The sequence below is a fragment of the Apodemus sylvaticus genome, chromosome 18, assembly GCF_947179515.1.
Source record: "Apodemus sylvaticus chromosome 18, mApoSyl1.1, whole genome shotgun sequence".
Classification (NCBI taxonomy): Eukaryota; Metazoa; Chordata; class Mammalia; order Rodentia; family Muridae; genus Apodemus; species Apodemus sylvaticus.
Genome location: NC_067489.1, coordinates 43,885,668 through 43,900,562, shown reverse-complemented (window position 1 = coordinate 43,900,562; position 14,895 = coordinate 43,885,668). Strand labels below are relative to the sequence as shown.

The 14,895-nt window shown below is 45.4% G+C and overlaps 1 protein-coding gene across 2 annotated transcripts in view; it reads right to left on the bottom strand.

The window, feature by feature from the left end:
- The window catches only part of Acsl1 (acyl-CoA synthetase long chain family member 1), a 65,294-nt gene that overhangs the window by 36,220 nt on the left and 14,179 nt on the right, over positions 1 to 14,895 (bottom strand). Inside the window, exons 1-2 of one of the 2 annotated variants that reach the window (XM_052161974.1) lie at positions 8,651 to 8,751; positions 6,675 to 6,901 (exon numbers count right to left, since the gene is read on the bottom strand). In XM_052161974.1, the coding sequence (XP_052017934.1) occupies positions 6,675 to 6,869 (195 nt within the window). In that variant the 5' untranslated portion in view covers positions 6,870 to 6,901; positions 8,651 to 8,751. Of the gene's footprint in view, positions 1 to 6,674; positions 6,902 to 8,650; positions 8,752 to 14,895 lie in introns of those variants that run through there. The other variant, XM_052161973.1, reaches the window with a different exon arrangement.

Below are 14,895 nucleotides of genomic sequence, written 5' to 3'. Positions count from 1 at the left end.
AAGGGCCGGCTGTTCACCAGGCACTGAGGCGGAGCACCAGATCCGCTAGCCCCATGTAGCGTTCGGCAAGCAGGCTCCTCCAGACATGGCCACACCGTTCCCTTCATGCTTGAGCACACTGGGTCCAGACAAACACCACCCTCTAACCCTCGAAGCCCTTGGTGGTTTTAGACCTAGTTAATTCTCCACTTGCTAATTTCCTGTGCGGCCCACTATCCCAGTCAGAGGATCCGTTCAGGAGAAACTGGGGGTGGAGGTAGCACATCAACTATCATCAGAAGAGAACTCAGCACACACTGCTCTGGCCGAACAACTCTGCCTAGCCATGCAGAACACCCCGCTCCACCTCTGCCTGGCCACACGGGACCACGGCGCCGAGTCCTAACCCATGTGACTCCACTGTTCAGATGTTAGGGTACACTAGGAATTTTTGTCCGGAAGCACAGAACAGTGACAACTGTCACCTTTTCATCTGGCACCTGTTAGCCTCGTTAGTGGGGTGTGTGTGCACGGTCGATTTTAAAACTTATATATTATAGAAATTATTTCTGTCACTTCAGTGTATGTCTCTTGTCTAATGAAACCTATAGCAGGTGGCATCATTTGTACAAAATCACATGGTTTCAGGCATGGCTTATCATATTCCTATGGAATAACTCACTTTTCTTGGTTATGGAGAACTCAGCAACATTGCCACATGCAGGGATACATACATACACACATACATATAATAGATACATGCATATACACATACATACAATATATACACATACATATAATATATACATGTACATATACATACATACAACATGCACACCTACATATAATATATACATATATAAATTTACATATATTTTATATGCATTGTTATTTTGGGTTTATTTACTTATTTTTTATGTGTATGAATGTGAGCCACCAACCGGATGCTGGGAACTGAAACCCAGTCCTCTATAAGAACAGCAAGGACTCTTAACCACTGGGCCATCATCTTTCCAGCCCCAACATGTAGTTGCTTTTTAACATTAATAATTAACTGCTTTCTTTGCTAAGACATCTGCCTAATCCCTCTGCGGCCTAGTGTTGGTGTGCATATCAGGAGATCTGCCCCAAGTTCCCCAAGATGCCCCAAGGCATCCCACCTTCACCCACAGAGCCCCCAGCCCCAGCCACTGCTCATCACCAGTGTGACTCTTCCTCCTCCCTCCTAATTCAAAGCCCCAGGTGTCTGCTTCGTGTATCCTGAAGTCGGCAGACTGCTCATACAAACACCTTAACCTCGGGTTCCAGTAGGATGGGCAGGAGAAAACAGTATTCAGAAAGCTTTTCATAATTTATTAAGAAGCCTGTTAAGTTTTGAGAAAGGTGCTAAAGTTACCTAAAGGCATGAAAATACTGATGTCTGCATACTTCCAGAAGCCTCTCTGTGATCAGAAGCACCCTAAGTATGCTTCCTTCCCCTCTTATCCCTACTGTCTTGTGAAGGCTGCCTGCTGAAGACACTACCAGATGCTGAAGCGCCCTCAGGAAAATGTGTTCGGAAATTCTCTGGGCTGGTGTGAGGGCAAACCTTGGCTCATCTTTATTTGACCACTTATACAATTATTTTGCAATCAAGACCAAGAAAGAAAAGGTCGTGGGAAGCTGTGACAGGACCCTGCAGTGACAAATGGTAAGTCAATTAAGGTGGCCACCTGAGAACAGGGCTCACAGTCAATGACAGAGAGAAAGCCAAGGGGTTCTTCTGAAGCCGCGTGTCCACCTAAGCCTCCAGTCCTGCACACATTCACTAACTGCTTTCTGTCCCAACACTCCACAGAGGCAAGAATTAGTTTATGACTACAAACGACTGTAGAGCAGAATTTATCATGTCATATTTATAAATAGATGCAGAAATAACCACATGCTACCATGGTCCCGAATACTCAGTGCACAACTGCCACTTCCTCTTCAATCTTACAGCTAAGTGGCTCTGACATTTCTGCAGACCTTCAGGCTTGCGTTGGGGATGGCCAGAGACACCACAATCCAGCCTCCACCTCATTCCACAGCAGCTTTTGCTCCTGTTTGGTCCTGGCTGGCTACTTCCCAGCGGTATCTGTCCACCTCAGCCAGAGCTCCCTGGCTCAGAGCTTGACACAGGCTTTCCAGTTCAAACGGGCGTGGCCAGGCTTTGGAATTCTGACATCCTTACCTTCACAGGTCTGGACTTGCTTTATTGCTACAAGTATGTTTCCTTAAAAATGTACAAGGCCACGACCTGCTGCTCTCTTGGGCCAGTTTGTAAGTGGGCCTTTACACATATGTGGAAGAACACCCCCACCAACCACATGGAGAAATCTCACTGAGTAACATGTTCTACGGATATGTCTAAATATGGACCAGGTCAGCTGTCTCTTGCTGCGGTGTGCACAGGAGTTCTTTAACAATGGCACTTGACCTCTGCCATAGACAGAAGGACCCTGAGCATTTCCTCTCACGGGACAGAGGCTTCACACAGATAGAAGCCTGTCCTGCCCTGGTATTATGTACATCATGTGTCAGAAGCTTAAGTCCTTGCTGAATGAATGCAAGTCTAACAACTGGATTAAGTGGGTGGAGCGGGGACTGCAGGAAAAGAGACAACCTCTGCATGAGACTTTCTGGAACATACAATTAACATGCTAAGAAGAGTCACTAGCCACACACAGCTGGGCATATGAATGTATACGTTTTGACCCCTCATGTATGAGGGTGATCAGCTAGCATGCACCCCAAGTTTCATATTTCCTGTGGAGCTAAGTCATCCAACTTGAGTTGTACCCAAGGAGCTGGCTCTGGTATTAACAGCCTCGAATCCAAACATGAGCCCACACCTAGCAGCAAGCTTGACGGTGAATCTGCTATGGCCTGTGGTTTAGTCACCAGAAGCAAGTCCCACTGTAAGATCTGATGGTCTAAAAACTGCTTTAGAAAGGCTAAAGACCTATAAGCATAAAACTGTATTTGTTCCAATTTATTCATTTCAATAACTGGAGAAAAAAGCAGAGCTGAGTTTCCCCTGAAGTGCTTTCCGCCTAGTGGTAGTCAGAGGCTCGCTAACCTAACCTGACAGGCAGCACCCTCAGTCCTAGCGCCTCGCCTCTCTCCTCCACACTTTGCAGCAGGTTACATCCCAAATCCTCTGAGTCTCACAGGTGGGCCACCTTTCCCTCTAGGCACATCTGCATCCAATCTGAGCCAAGGGTAGGTTCAGGCCAGACAGACAGACAGACAGACAGAATTACTGGCGTTTCTCAACTCTGTGCAGTTCTCTGCTCTCCCACACACCCAGCCTCCAGAGTCTTTAAGTTTCTCGATCTGCATCCTCAGAATCTAGGTACCATTTAGTTTTTTTTTTTCTTTTTTTTCTTCTTGCTTTGTTTTGAAAGGATCTCGCTTTGTAGCCCAGGCTGCCCACAGACTTGTGATTCTCCTATCTCAGCCTCTTGAGCGCTAACTGCACAGGCCTAACATATTCGTTTTCAGAAGAGCCTCCGCCTGAGTCCCAAGGCTCTGGGTACTGATGCTCAGATTTTCCTGGAGCCGCCCAACCTTCCTTTACACAGTAACCCCCTCTGCTCCCCAGGGCCCTTGGTTTAACACAGCTAAGCAACTCTGACCACACCACAGGCCAGGCAGACAAGTGGCTTCTAAGCAGTGCTTGGCAGGGATGCCATTTCTGTTTTTCAGATATAAAGTGTGGAGGCTAGGAGAGATATCAGGCCTGTCATGCCTCCATCTTCCAGGTCCTTCTGTCAGGTTCAGAGGAAACTCCATTTCTTCAAACTGATGGTCAGACAAAAGCCAGGATTCCTCAGGGGCTTATGAGGCTGGTTCCCTCTAAAGAGCCATGTCCTGTATCACTGGCAGCACTTAGAAAGGCCAGGTGAAGAAAATAAGAGAGCTTGTCTATCAAGTAGGAAAGTAGTCTAAAACAAACAGCTCACCCTCACAAAACCTTTGTTAATGTCTGTTCACAGTAACTGAGCAGCAGAGGCAGTGATCGATCTTCGACAGGTAGGTGGGTGTTCCTCCTGGCCCCAAGGGAGAGAGGTTGGCCTCTAGATCACCAAGGCTCACGGGCGAGCTGCAACCGCACATCTGGGGACAGGGCTTGATAGAGAGCCTGCTAAGCCATGCTTGGTACAACCACTTGCCCGAGCCGTACCGCCTTTCCTGGCGGGTCCACAACAGGTCTATGCACATTCTCTCCAACACTCTGAGTGGTCATAGGACAACTTGAAGATGTAACTTATACTGAAGCCCTGTGCTGGTGCTGCACAATCAGAGCTAGGAGACAGCGTGGACTCCTCCATCTCAGCATCTCTGTAGAGCTGACAGGATGGAGCAAGTATGCTGGGAGGGGCAGGACCGGGCAGCAGGACACCGGCAAGTGACAGGACACCAGCAAGTGGTACTCCCTTGCTGTCACAGTGGGGTCAGCACAGCAGCTCTCACCCCTGACAGTCAGCCCCCAAACTGTTGCCAGGTGGCAGCACATCTTAGGAAGGGCCAGGGACGAGTGGGACTTGTCTTTCTGGCCAACAGAGGCCCACAGAACAATGCTTAGTGAAACAATGTGTCTGTAACTACTAGGTTCCCAGAATCAGAGTATATTTAAACTTAAAATTTCATATTTCAGTTTTTTTTTAAAAAGCAAAGCAAATTCTTTCATAGATCTTCATAAGACCTCTGAGTTCTGAAACTAAGATGTAAATCTATTATAAACAAAGAGAAAAATCAGGACTCCTATATACTGAAGAGTAAAACTATTTCAGTGTTCTGTTTATCTGTAATTTTAAACTATTTTTCAGGGAACTTACGTAGTTATTTTAATAAGAAGCAACCACTTCATGCTAAGATGGAACTCAAAAAACACACATACTGGGTGCTGGAGAGGTGGATCGGTGGTTAAGAACATTTCCTGTTCTTGTAGAAGCCTCAAGTTCGGTTCCCATACCCGAATGGCAGCTCACAATCATCTGCAACTTGAGTCCCAGGTATGATGACATCATCTTTTGGCCTTTGAGAACATCTGCATGCAACACTGTACATGTATATACATACAGACACTCATACACATAACAGAAGCATAAATGAATCTTTTTTGCACACGTTCCCACAATATCTCATCTAGTGAGAACCAGGCATTTCCCACAATTACGGCTGAATTATTAGTGTCTACATTCTGGGCTTGTCACCTGCCCTTTAATAGTGACAATGGTGCTGCTTGGGACACGAGGTGTTATGCTGAAGGAAGGGAATTCCACAAAGTCATGCCAACTCAAGAAAAAATGAAATCCTCCTTTGTGGTGTGGGGTAAGCTAGGCGGGAGGCCACTACTTCCCTAGTGGTTTGGAAGCAGATAGTCCCTGCCACAGACAGCCTCTGCCTCAATCTGCCACAAGTCACTCACACACTGGGTATATTTTAAGAATTTTATATTAGCAAATCCAAGAACTTGTTTTTTTTTTTTTTTAAAAAAAAAAAAAAAAAAAAAAACAAAGCAAAGAACTGAAACCCCAGTGGCAGCTCAAAGCTATGACTGTAGCCAGGGCTTTCTGTGGACGGCTACTGACCTACTACGGCAGCCGATCTGGGGAGAGGCTGGGGGACCTGTAGCCTCGCCATTGTAAAGTAGCAAATAAAGCAGGTCTGCAGTTCACAACCTTCTTCTGGGTGGGAAGTCATACCAAAGGTGAATTCTGACCAGAGCAGAGGCAGGAGAGCAAGTATGGAACAGGGGCAGGTGAGGGTTTTCAGTGCTTCTGGGTTTGTTCTTGCTTTTGAAAGATTTATTTATTTATTTATTTATTTATTTATTTATTTATTTATTTATTATTGTGTGTATATGAGTCTAAGAGGGCATTAGACACTATTATAGATTGTTGTAAGCTGCCCGTGTGGTTGCTGGGAACTGAACTCAGGGACCTTGGGAAGAGCATCCAGTCCTCTTAACTGCTGAGCCGTCTCTCCAGCCGCCTGTTTGTGGGTTTGTCTGTGAACGTTGGAAAGAGACTAGAAGGAGAGGAAGAGGAGACTGGAGTGCTGAGGAGAACACTTGTGGAGGGTCTGGAGGCTTCTCATGCCATCCCGCCCACTGTCCCTAATCACAGAGGGCAGGCTTTCAGGGGCACAGCTATTTCCTGGCCTTCAGTTTGTCCAGGCCACAGACAACAGGCCACTTGCGGCTAAGCACAGCCGCCTTGACGGGTGTTTCCCCCCTGCCCTATCCCAGACGCTGAGGCCATGATGATCTGTTATAGCCTTACCCTGTGGGAAACCAGAGTCTCTTTTAACAGGGTGAGAAAGAGTTCTACAGATCACACATGCCACAAAAAATATTCCCTGCAACATCTGTAGAGTCTTCCCTGCTGGACCAGGCTCTGTATCCTTTTTCTCCTGGTGGGATGTTTTTATTCCCACAGGGGACGCTCAGTGGGATTTCAGGAGCTGTCTTCAGTGTGACCGTGGAAACACCTAACCTGCCTCACCTTATCTGTCCCTGTGCCCTGTAATTTGGTTTCGACATGTGTTTACTATCTACCACCGACAACTTCTCTTTATAAACTGTCCTCACAAACCAATCAATGAGGTTAAACTAATCAGGGAACATGAAGAGAAAGCCCACAAGGCAGGCGTTGAGGGGCACTTACCGCTACTTCCACTGACTGCATGGAGAGGTCGCACGGTGGCTTCAGGGCCTTGGGCCTGGTGGCATACCAGAAGGTGGTGAGTGCTGCAAAGGCTCCGAACCCCATGAGGGTGTTGGTTGGCAAGGTCCGAACGTACTGCCGAATGTCAATCAGCTCTGGCATTCGAAAATACCGGAACAATTCATGGACTTCCATGGTTCTGTGTTGGTGGTTCTCTAAGCAGAACTCTGTTAGAAGAGAAAGGTGCCTCGTTCACTGAGGGGGCAGAACACGTCTCTAGATTTCACCCAGGCCACCCACTAGGACTACAGCTTGCAGGCCAGTCAAGACATTAACCCCCAATCAAATGCCAGGTCTTTACCCCCTCAGAAAACTTTCATGTTTCTGGTAACATTTTAATTGTTTCATTTTGTGCCATTTCTCCATTATATTGTGTAAAAAAAAATAATAAAATTATTAACCACATTAAAAAGGTTTTACTCAAAGAATTCTTGCCATCTGAGCATTCTTTCATTTGTTCAGAAAAAGAAATTACACCCTCGTCTTCTTCCTCCTAATCAAACACACTCAACCCTCATTACCAAGGCTAACAGGAGTAATATGAGTGCAGAATGGTGAACAAGCCCAAACCACCTAAGGGCCATCAGGTGCTGCATCTGCCAGGCTCAAGAACAAGTTTCCCAACTGGTTACCAGCTTAAATTTCAACACGCCTCTCAGTTCTCCAACAGGAGTGGCCATACATGCCAGTAGATCCCACGGTTGGCTGTTCTAATTAGACTACTTTATTTTATATTCCCAAAGATATTATAACTAAAATGAAAAAAAAATTGGTGTGCATTCGGTGAGAATTTAAAACATGCCAGAGGTGTTGAGAGGGGTTATGGAGTCGCCTTGTAAAGAAGGCAGTATCGGAGAGCTCACTCTGGAACAAGGGTCTGCCTTGATGCCTTACTGACTGTGACCGGCTCACTCTGTCTTGCTGAATATTGGAAATGAAGACAGTACCCATTCCAGCAAGCTTTCAGGACTACTAAAGGATTCCCATCAACAGCCGGGGATGGTGACACACACACACACACACACACACACACACACACACACACACACACACACGAAACTGTTCAATCAATGCTACACATTGTGATCACTTCCCCTACCACAGCTCCTGACATGGATTAGTCCTGAGCTCAGAATACCAGGTTACCATGATAATAAAAATGCTTACCTATACTTTACAGATCCAAAATGAGAAAGCAAGATACACAGAAGAAAACTAGGTAAATATTAATATATATCAAAGCCTTAAATTGCATCTTATAAGCAATTTATACAGAGACTAGTCTAAAATAATTAAGCGTGCACTAGAGAGAAAGCTCAGTTCTAACTTACAAGCTTACTGATGGATAACTGCCCTCAAGGCTGGCTCATACCAAAAGGAGAGACAGAAACAAGCCGGCTGCTAAACTCCACAGCAATGCAGTAAGTGCTTACTCTGCTACGCTGAGCCAAGACGGCATATGAAAGTTGGTCACAAGGCTGAAAGTATTTTTTTTTGAAATATAGAAGTCATCCGTTTAGATCAAATTCACACTATTATACAATTTTCCCTCCAAGAGTACCAGCGTAACAAACTGCTTGTCCTAACCAACAAGGACAGGACCCAACATAATGATAGATTCACTCAACTTGTTCAAGCTTGTGCTATGGTTCAAATTAAGAGTAAGCGCACACACACACACACACACACACACACACACACACACAATTACCAAGTTAACGATGCTAACAGATAAAGAACAGATAAGCAAGTCTCTTTGGATTTTAATTCTAGAAAGAAAGTGCTCGTGCCTACAAAAGCACTCACCATCTGTGCCACCGACAGCTGACTGCTAGGTGACACACCACAGCAGAATCAGAAAAGGGCAGTGAAGGTGGGGGTGGGGTGGGGGCCGGGGCAGCTCAGCGGGTGCTTACCAGGCCTGCCAAGGTCTTTCAGGGCATTCGTCACATGCCGAGTCCTACACTGCTGCCCACTGGGCTAAAGGTAACTAGCAGACAAAATCCATACTTGACTTCTTAGGGGAACAGAGGGTGGAGGATGGGCCAATGAGCAGCTGGGAGTAGAGTCACCCCACCGCTCCACCCATGGGCAGGGACCAGCATCAGTGAGTGTTGCTGCCAGGGGCAGTTCTTCAAACAGACACTGTTTTCATTTTGCTCAGCCTCCCAATAAGAAGAAACAATGGACATATTTTTTTTTTCAACCATTGAAATGAAGGATAGGATATATCAGGTGGGATATCTAACCACGATGAGACAACTTGGAGAGAAAGAAACCAAAATACACTCAGAGCGTATTTGTTGTAGGTGTATGCGTGGCTCTGAGCTCTTCCTATCATTCTGCAGATCTGAGTGCCGAGGGCGTGACAAGCACTGTGCTAATGATCAAGCTATCTTTCCAATGGGTTAACCACCTAAAGAGGAATGAAATGCAATGAGCAAGCCCACTAGCATCAGGAACAGCCCTTCTGAGAAACAGAAGCCCACACTGAGACTTTCAAGGGTAAGCAAATAAAATCAGGCCCAGGTCCTATTGGCACCGGCCACTGAGACTTCGCAAGTAGTATTCCAACTTGGCATGCACACCATCCTCCAGGTCTAACATGCAAATCTTCCTTGGCCTCCAATCCTTCTGTTCTACTCTCTGTCTTTGCTTCCTTCATCAACCCGAGTCTGAAGAGGCATTATCCACCCTCGCACACACACCATGACCGTTTCTTTAACTCAGTGTCCAGGGAGTCATTTCCATAGCATCTAGATTGTGTGAATTTATAGGAATTGACTATAGCAGGATTACATCCTTGGGTGAGACTATCAAACCACCTAAACAAACAGTCACACACAGGGGATTAACTTATCTATTTTAAGCAGTGGCAGCTAAGATATAGAGTGCATTATGCAAAGAAAGTTTAATAAGGCTAGGAAGAAAAATGTTTTTAAAACTGTCTGAGAACAATATATTTATAGTGTGCGTGTAAGAACATGTTATTAGATGCTAATCTGTAATGCTAAGCATTTAAATCCAGTGAAATCCTTACATTTAGTGGGTGATAAGGACAAGCAATAACCATTTAATCCATGCTAGGAGCCAGGTACCAATCTGCAGAGCAACTCTACTGTATGAATCGGTAAGGCCTACACTGGAACATATGCATGAAGAAGAGAATACATCATTTAGTCAAGAACAATTATTTAGCAGTGATCTCATAACCCTTTTAATCTTCTACTTGAATGCTGTCAAGAAAAAGGCAATTGAATATTTAAAAAATAAAGATGGGCTTACAGTCAAACAAAATGAGACCCTGTGAACAGCCATTTGTGCTCCGTGTGAAGATAGATACCATACTTAAGATCAAGTCCTGAGAGGTCTTTGAGCCCTTGCTAATAAATTGCTAAAATGAAAGAGACACACGTGTTCTTCAGTCAATGGTGTTCTGTTGGGAATTTTCTGGGATTTTATTTTTCAAAAGCAAATTTCCATATCTACATCTAGCAGAGCTTGTAACTCAGGCGCATGCACCATGCTGTTATCTGCTAATAACGTGATTCAGTTGGCTTAAAGTCTTAGGAAGACATGCGTCTCCATGTGCAACACCCGGGCTTGCTGGCAGCTAGCTGCTCCTTCTGCTACAACCACTCCTGGGCTCCCCTCCTCCCCTGATTACAGAATGTGTCTGGGGGCTGAGCACTTGCTGTTCTTCTAGAGGACCGAAGTTCGGTTCCCAGCACCCACGCTGGGCAGCGCAGGACTATCCGTATCTCCAGATCCCGGGGATGTCACCTTCCTCTGGCCTGTTGGTGTTTTCTCAGCTAGCCTGTCTGAAATCCTGTAACACTAGAGTCAGAAACCACAGTACGATGGGAAAGTGACAGCAGTGAAGGAGAGTGCCCCAAGCTCAGCAAAGAACAAGAACAGAGGGCGCCTCTGGGCACGCATGCGTGCGCGCAAATGGAACGAGGGGACCAATGCAAACTCGATAGCTTGACTGTCAAAACCCAGGAATGCTGGGACCCTCTGCCCAAGCTTGGCTGCCTTAGTGCTTCGGGGAGTGTTCACATCCTGCATCTCATAAGAAAATCACGATAGTAAAATGACCAGAGGGAACATCAGAGCCCGAGACAGAAGAGCCCAGAGATGCCTGTCAGAGCAAGACACTATCTGACCCGACACCCAGTTTCCACGAACTACTCTTCCTCTTGGCTATCCTGACCTGCTCGCTGAGAACATACATGCAGATAGCGGCACATGAGCCACAAGTCCCCTTCCTTCCACCAGTAATACTGCTTGGTGATGGAGACGCAAACCTGAAATCCCTTTGAACTCCCGATGTCTTACATAAATGCTACCACTGATCCTGTCTCCCTGGCCTCTGCACACATGGATTCAGTGCCTACTGTACACAAAGGTTCACCTCTTAACCGCTGTGTTTGCATTATAAAACAAAAAAGCAGCTCAAAGCCAGAGGTGATCCACAAGGGCACTGTTTTCCCTGAGGACACAGGAAGATGGACGCACGGACACATGCACGCACACACTCACACGTGACTCAAGTTCTGCAAAGTAATATTCTTTTACTCACAGTCGCATTTTATCCTCTCCTTGTGATCTGGATGTTTCTCTCCTTCTGACGTTCCTCGCGCTTCCATTAAGCCGAGTAACAGCAGTTTGCTGGAATGTTCCACTAGGAATGCAGACCTCAAACAAACCCACACAAATTGCACGCCTGCCCGACAGAAGCAAACTGAGAAGTCCTGACATCTTTCCTTAATGCAGCAAGCCAAGCTGGCACAGTGCTGCCATTCCCTGCCCCACCTCCTCCCCTGACACAAGAAGCTATTTACAAGGCTGAAAGTGCCCCTTTTGTCCTGTGCTAGCTGGGCAGAGCTCAGGCCCCAGGAAGAACAAGAGTGGAGCAGCTAGGCCATTTGCTGCTCTTTCGGGCTGCCACTCCAGAGTCACTGGAGCCTTGCTCCTTAACCCGGGCTGGCAAGCCACCTAAAGCTAGATTTGTTTAAGCCAGAGCCTAGGAACCAAAGAACCCTGGAGCTGTCCCCTAGAGAGAAGGAAGGGATGGGAAATTGCCAGGGTAAGCAGAGGCAGGGGCTGCTGACCAAACCCCAACGCTCCCACACCTGTGGTCCATCTCATTAACCAGGTGATTAACTTCGGTGTTTCTGGGATCCTCTGCACAAAGACACAAGTGTCTCCTCAGAGAATCCATTACTGTCACCCATCACTTTGGGGCTTTTCTGGTCAACCAATTCTAACAATACCTTAGACCAATGGGGTTTTCATTTTCATTTTCATTCAAGTGCCTGATCCTGTGGGTCCCCAGGTTAATTTCCTCGAGGATCTTGAATATTGTATGGATGCATCACCCATCAACTAAAAAGCCCATGGCCTGTGACTTAGGCAAGAAATCGAGGTGGGACATCGGGAGGAGAAAACAATTGGGGACAGAGCCAGAGGTGGTGGGAGTTCCGCCCGGAAAGAAAAGAGGATGCATGATACTTGAGCACTGATAACCAACCAGACACAGGGCAAAATGCAGGTTAAGATAATTGGGTCATTTTAGTTATGATCTAGGTCAGGATAGAGCCTAGCTATACTGCTAAGATATTTGTAAATATATTTTGAGTCTGAGTCTTATTTCTGGGAACACGGGGCTGGGAGGAAGAACCAGGGTGTAACTATTACACAAAGTGGCGATGTCTTTTTTAAAAACTTGACTTATTTCTGTGAAATACTGGAGTTGAGTACTCCTGTACTTAGGCTCTCTGCCTAATCCCTCCTACAGTTCTCAAAGGAAGAACTGAACGCATGACACATTTAAAAATCAAACCTATAACGTGCTGCTATTTTTATCCAGGAAGAGTAAGGCCATAACAGTGGTTACAGGTCACAGCTATCACACATGCCACACCCACCTCAGAATATCCCAAACACCGTACGTCAACTTGAAATTTAGGGACACGTGTGGCATTGGTTCAAATATCTGTTCATAATAATCTCCATATTCATTAAATCCATATACAGATAAGACAAATGACAAACTAAGTTAATTAAGGAATATTGCTTAGGCTTGCCTAGCTATCTATCTATCCACCCACCAACCAATCTATCAAAGAGGATCTTGCCACACAGCCCAGGCTGGCCTCAATCCTCCTGCCTACTCTTCCTAGTAGAGTTCTGGGACTTAAGCAATATACCACCATTGGGAGCATCCTCTAGACCACCCTTTCAAGTTCTACAGTTTTCTGTGAAGTATCTTGACCTTTTTCTCTTTCATTTAACTTATTTAAGTTGGATCATTTTTGAATATATGTATGCATCTCTCTCTAAAGGCAACACCCCCCCCCCATTAAAGGGACACATTTAAGTATGGACCCATATTTATATCCTTGATTTCTTTTTAAAGTGATTGTCTTAGAACAATATTCGACAATTTGCCTTTGGAATGTCCAACACCAAGAAGTAATTACCCACCTATTTCTCTCTGCATTATAAGAAGTCTCTCAGTTCTGACGGGGACCCGAGGGTGGGTTCAGGGGAGATGGTGTAGGACCAGGCGCTTGCCCTCCCTATGATGTTCAAAGTGGCTGAGAGTACACAACAGAGCACTGGTGAGACTTGTAATATGGAGACTGATGAGGAACTGGAGAAAGCCTGTCCTGGTAGTGACAGACAAGAATTCTTTCCTACCGTGAGGAAGGCCAACTAAGAAAAACCTAGCCCTGGTCTTGAGCCTTGAAACAGAAACACAAGAAAGAGGGCATAGCAAGGAAGTGGGACAACAGACAGTGACAAGGACCTTGTTTGTTTGTTTATTTTTAGAGAAGCTTAAAATCTTGGCTCTTACTGTGGTACAAACCCAAAATAACAATTTTTAGACAGTGGAGTTCATCGTAATAAGGCTGTACTTCAATGTCCCACCCATCACCAAAGGATTTTACCTCCACAGTAACTAAGCTAAGAGCTGACAATTCTATTGTGCCAAGGAATGAATTATAGGCACAATTATTTGGATACAGATTTCCTGCTATGGTCAAAGCTATTTGACTTGAGTGATTGTCATCATTCTCAGCCCACAGGGAACAGGTTACATTCATGTAAGAAATGGTGTGTGCATTAAGATGGTCTATCCATAAAGTCATTCACCAACTGTTTCAATGAACAATGGTTCTGTTTGGAGGGTGGCACAGACATTAGGTGAGGGTAGGATTCTGGTTCATTGGCTGTGATGATTTTGAAAAACATTCACCTCAGAAAAAGAGTAACTTATAAGGTCATCTTCTTCAAAACTGATACAATAATTTTAAACATCAAGCAAAACATTCAGTCTCACTCTCTGTTGTTCTCTTACAAGCCACCTCCCAAATTAATTGAGTAACAAGGACCTTAAGGGGAGCTGCATTGTAAAAATCTAAGCTGGCCCTCAAAAGGGGGGGGGGGGACAGGGACAAGATAAGAAGTCACTCCTTACTTAGGTCTAACACTACCAATAAAGAAGCCAGGAACAAACTAACAAAGTTAAAGTTGATAAGAGGAAAAGGATAAGATATAGGGAAACCAGTTGAGTCATGATTTTTTTTTTTTAAGATTTATTTATTTTATTTGAGTACACTGTGGCTCTCTTCAGACACCCCAGTAGAGGGCATCAGATCCCATTACAGATGGTTGTGAGCCACCATGTGGTTGCAGGGGATTGAACTCAGGACCTCTGGAAGAGCAGTCAGTGCTCTCACCCACTAAGCCATCTCTCCAGCTCCAAGTCATAAATTTTTGTTTGTTTTAGCTTTTCAAGACAGGATTTCTCTAGGTAGCTCTAGCTGTCCTGGAACTAGTCCTAGAGACCAAGTCAGCCTTGAACTTAGAGGTTTGCCTGCCTTTGCCTCCTGAGGGCTGGGATTAATGGCGTGCACCACCACCACCTGCTGAAACATGATTTTTTTTAATTGCTTAGTTTTAGTTTACATGTATGAGTGTTTTGTCTGCATGCATATATATGTGTGTATCATGTACACACCTGGAGCTTGAAGGGCATAAGAGGATGTTAGATTTCCTAGAACTAAAGTTGCAGACAGTTGCAAGCCATCATGTGGGCGCTGGCAATCAAACTGGGTCCTCTGGAAGAGCAGCCAGTGCTCTTCAGCATGGA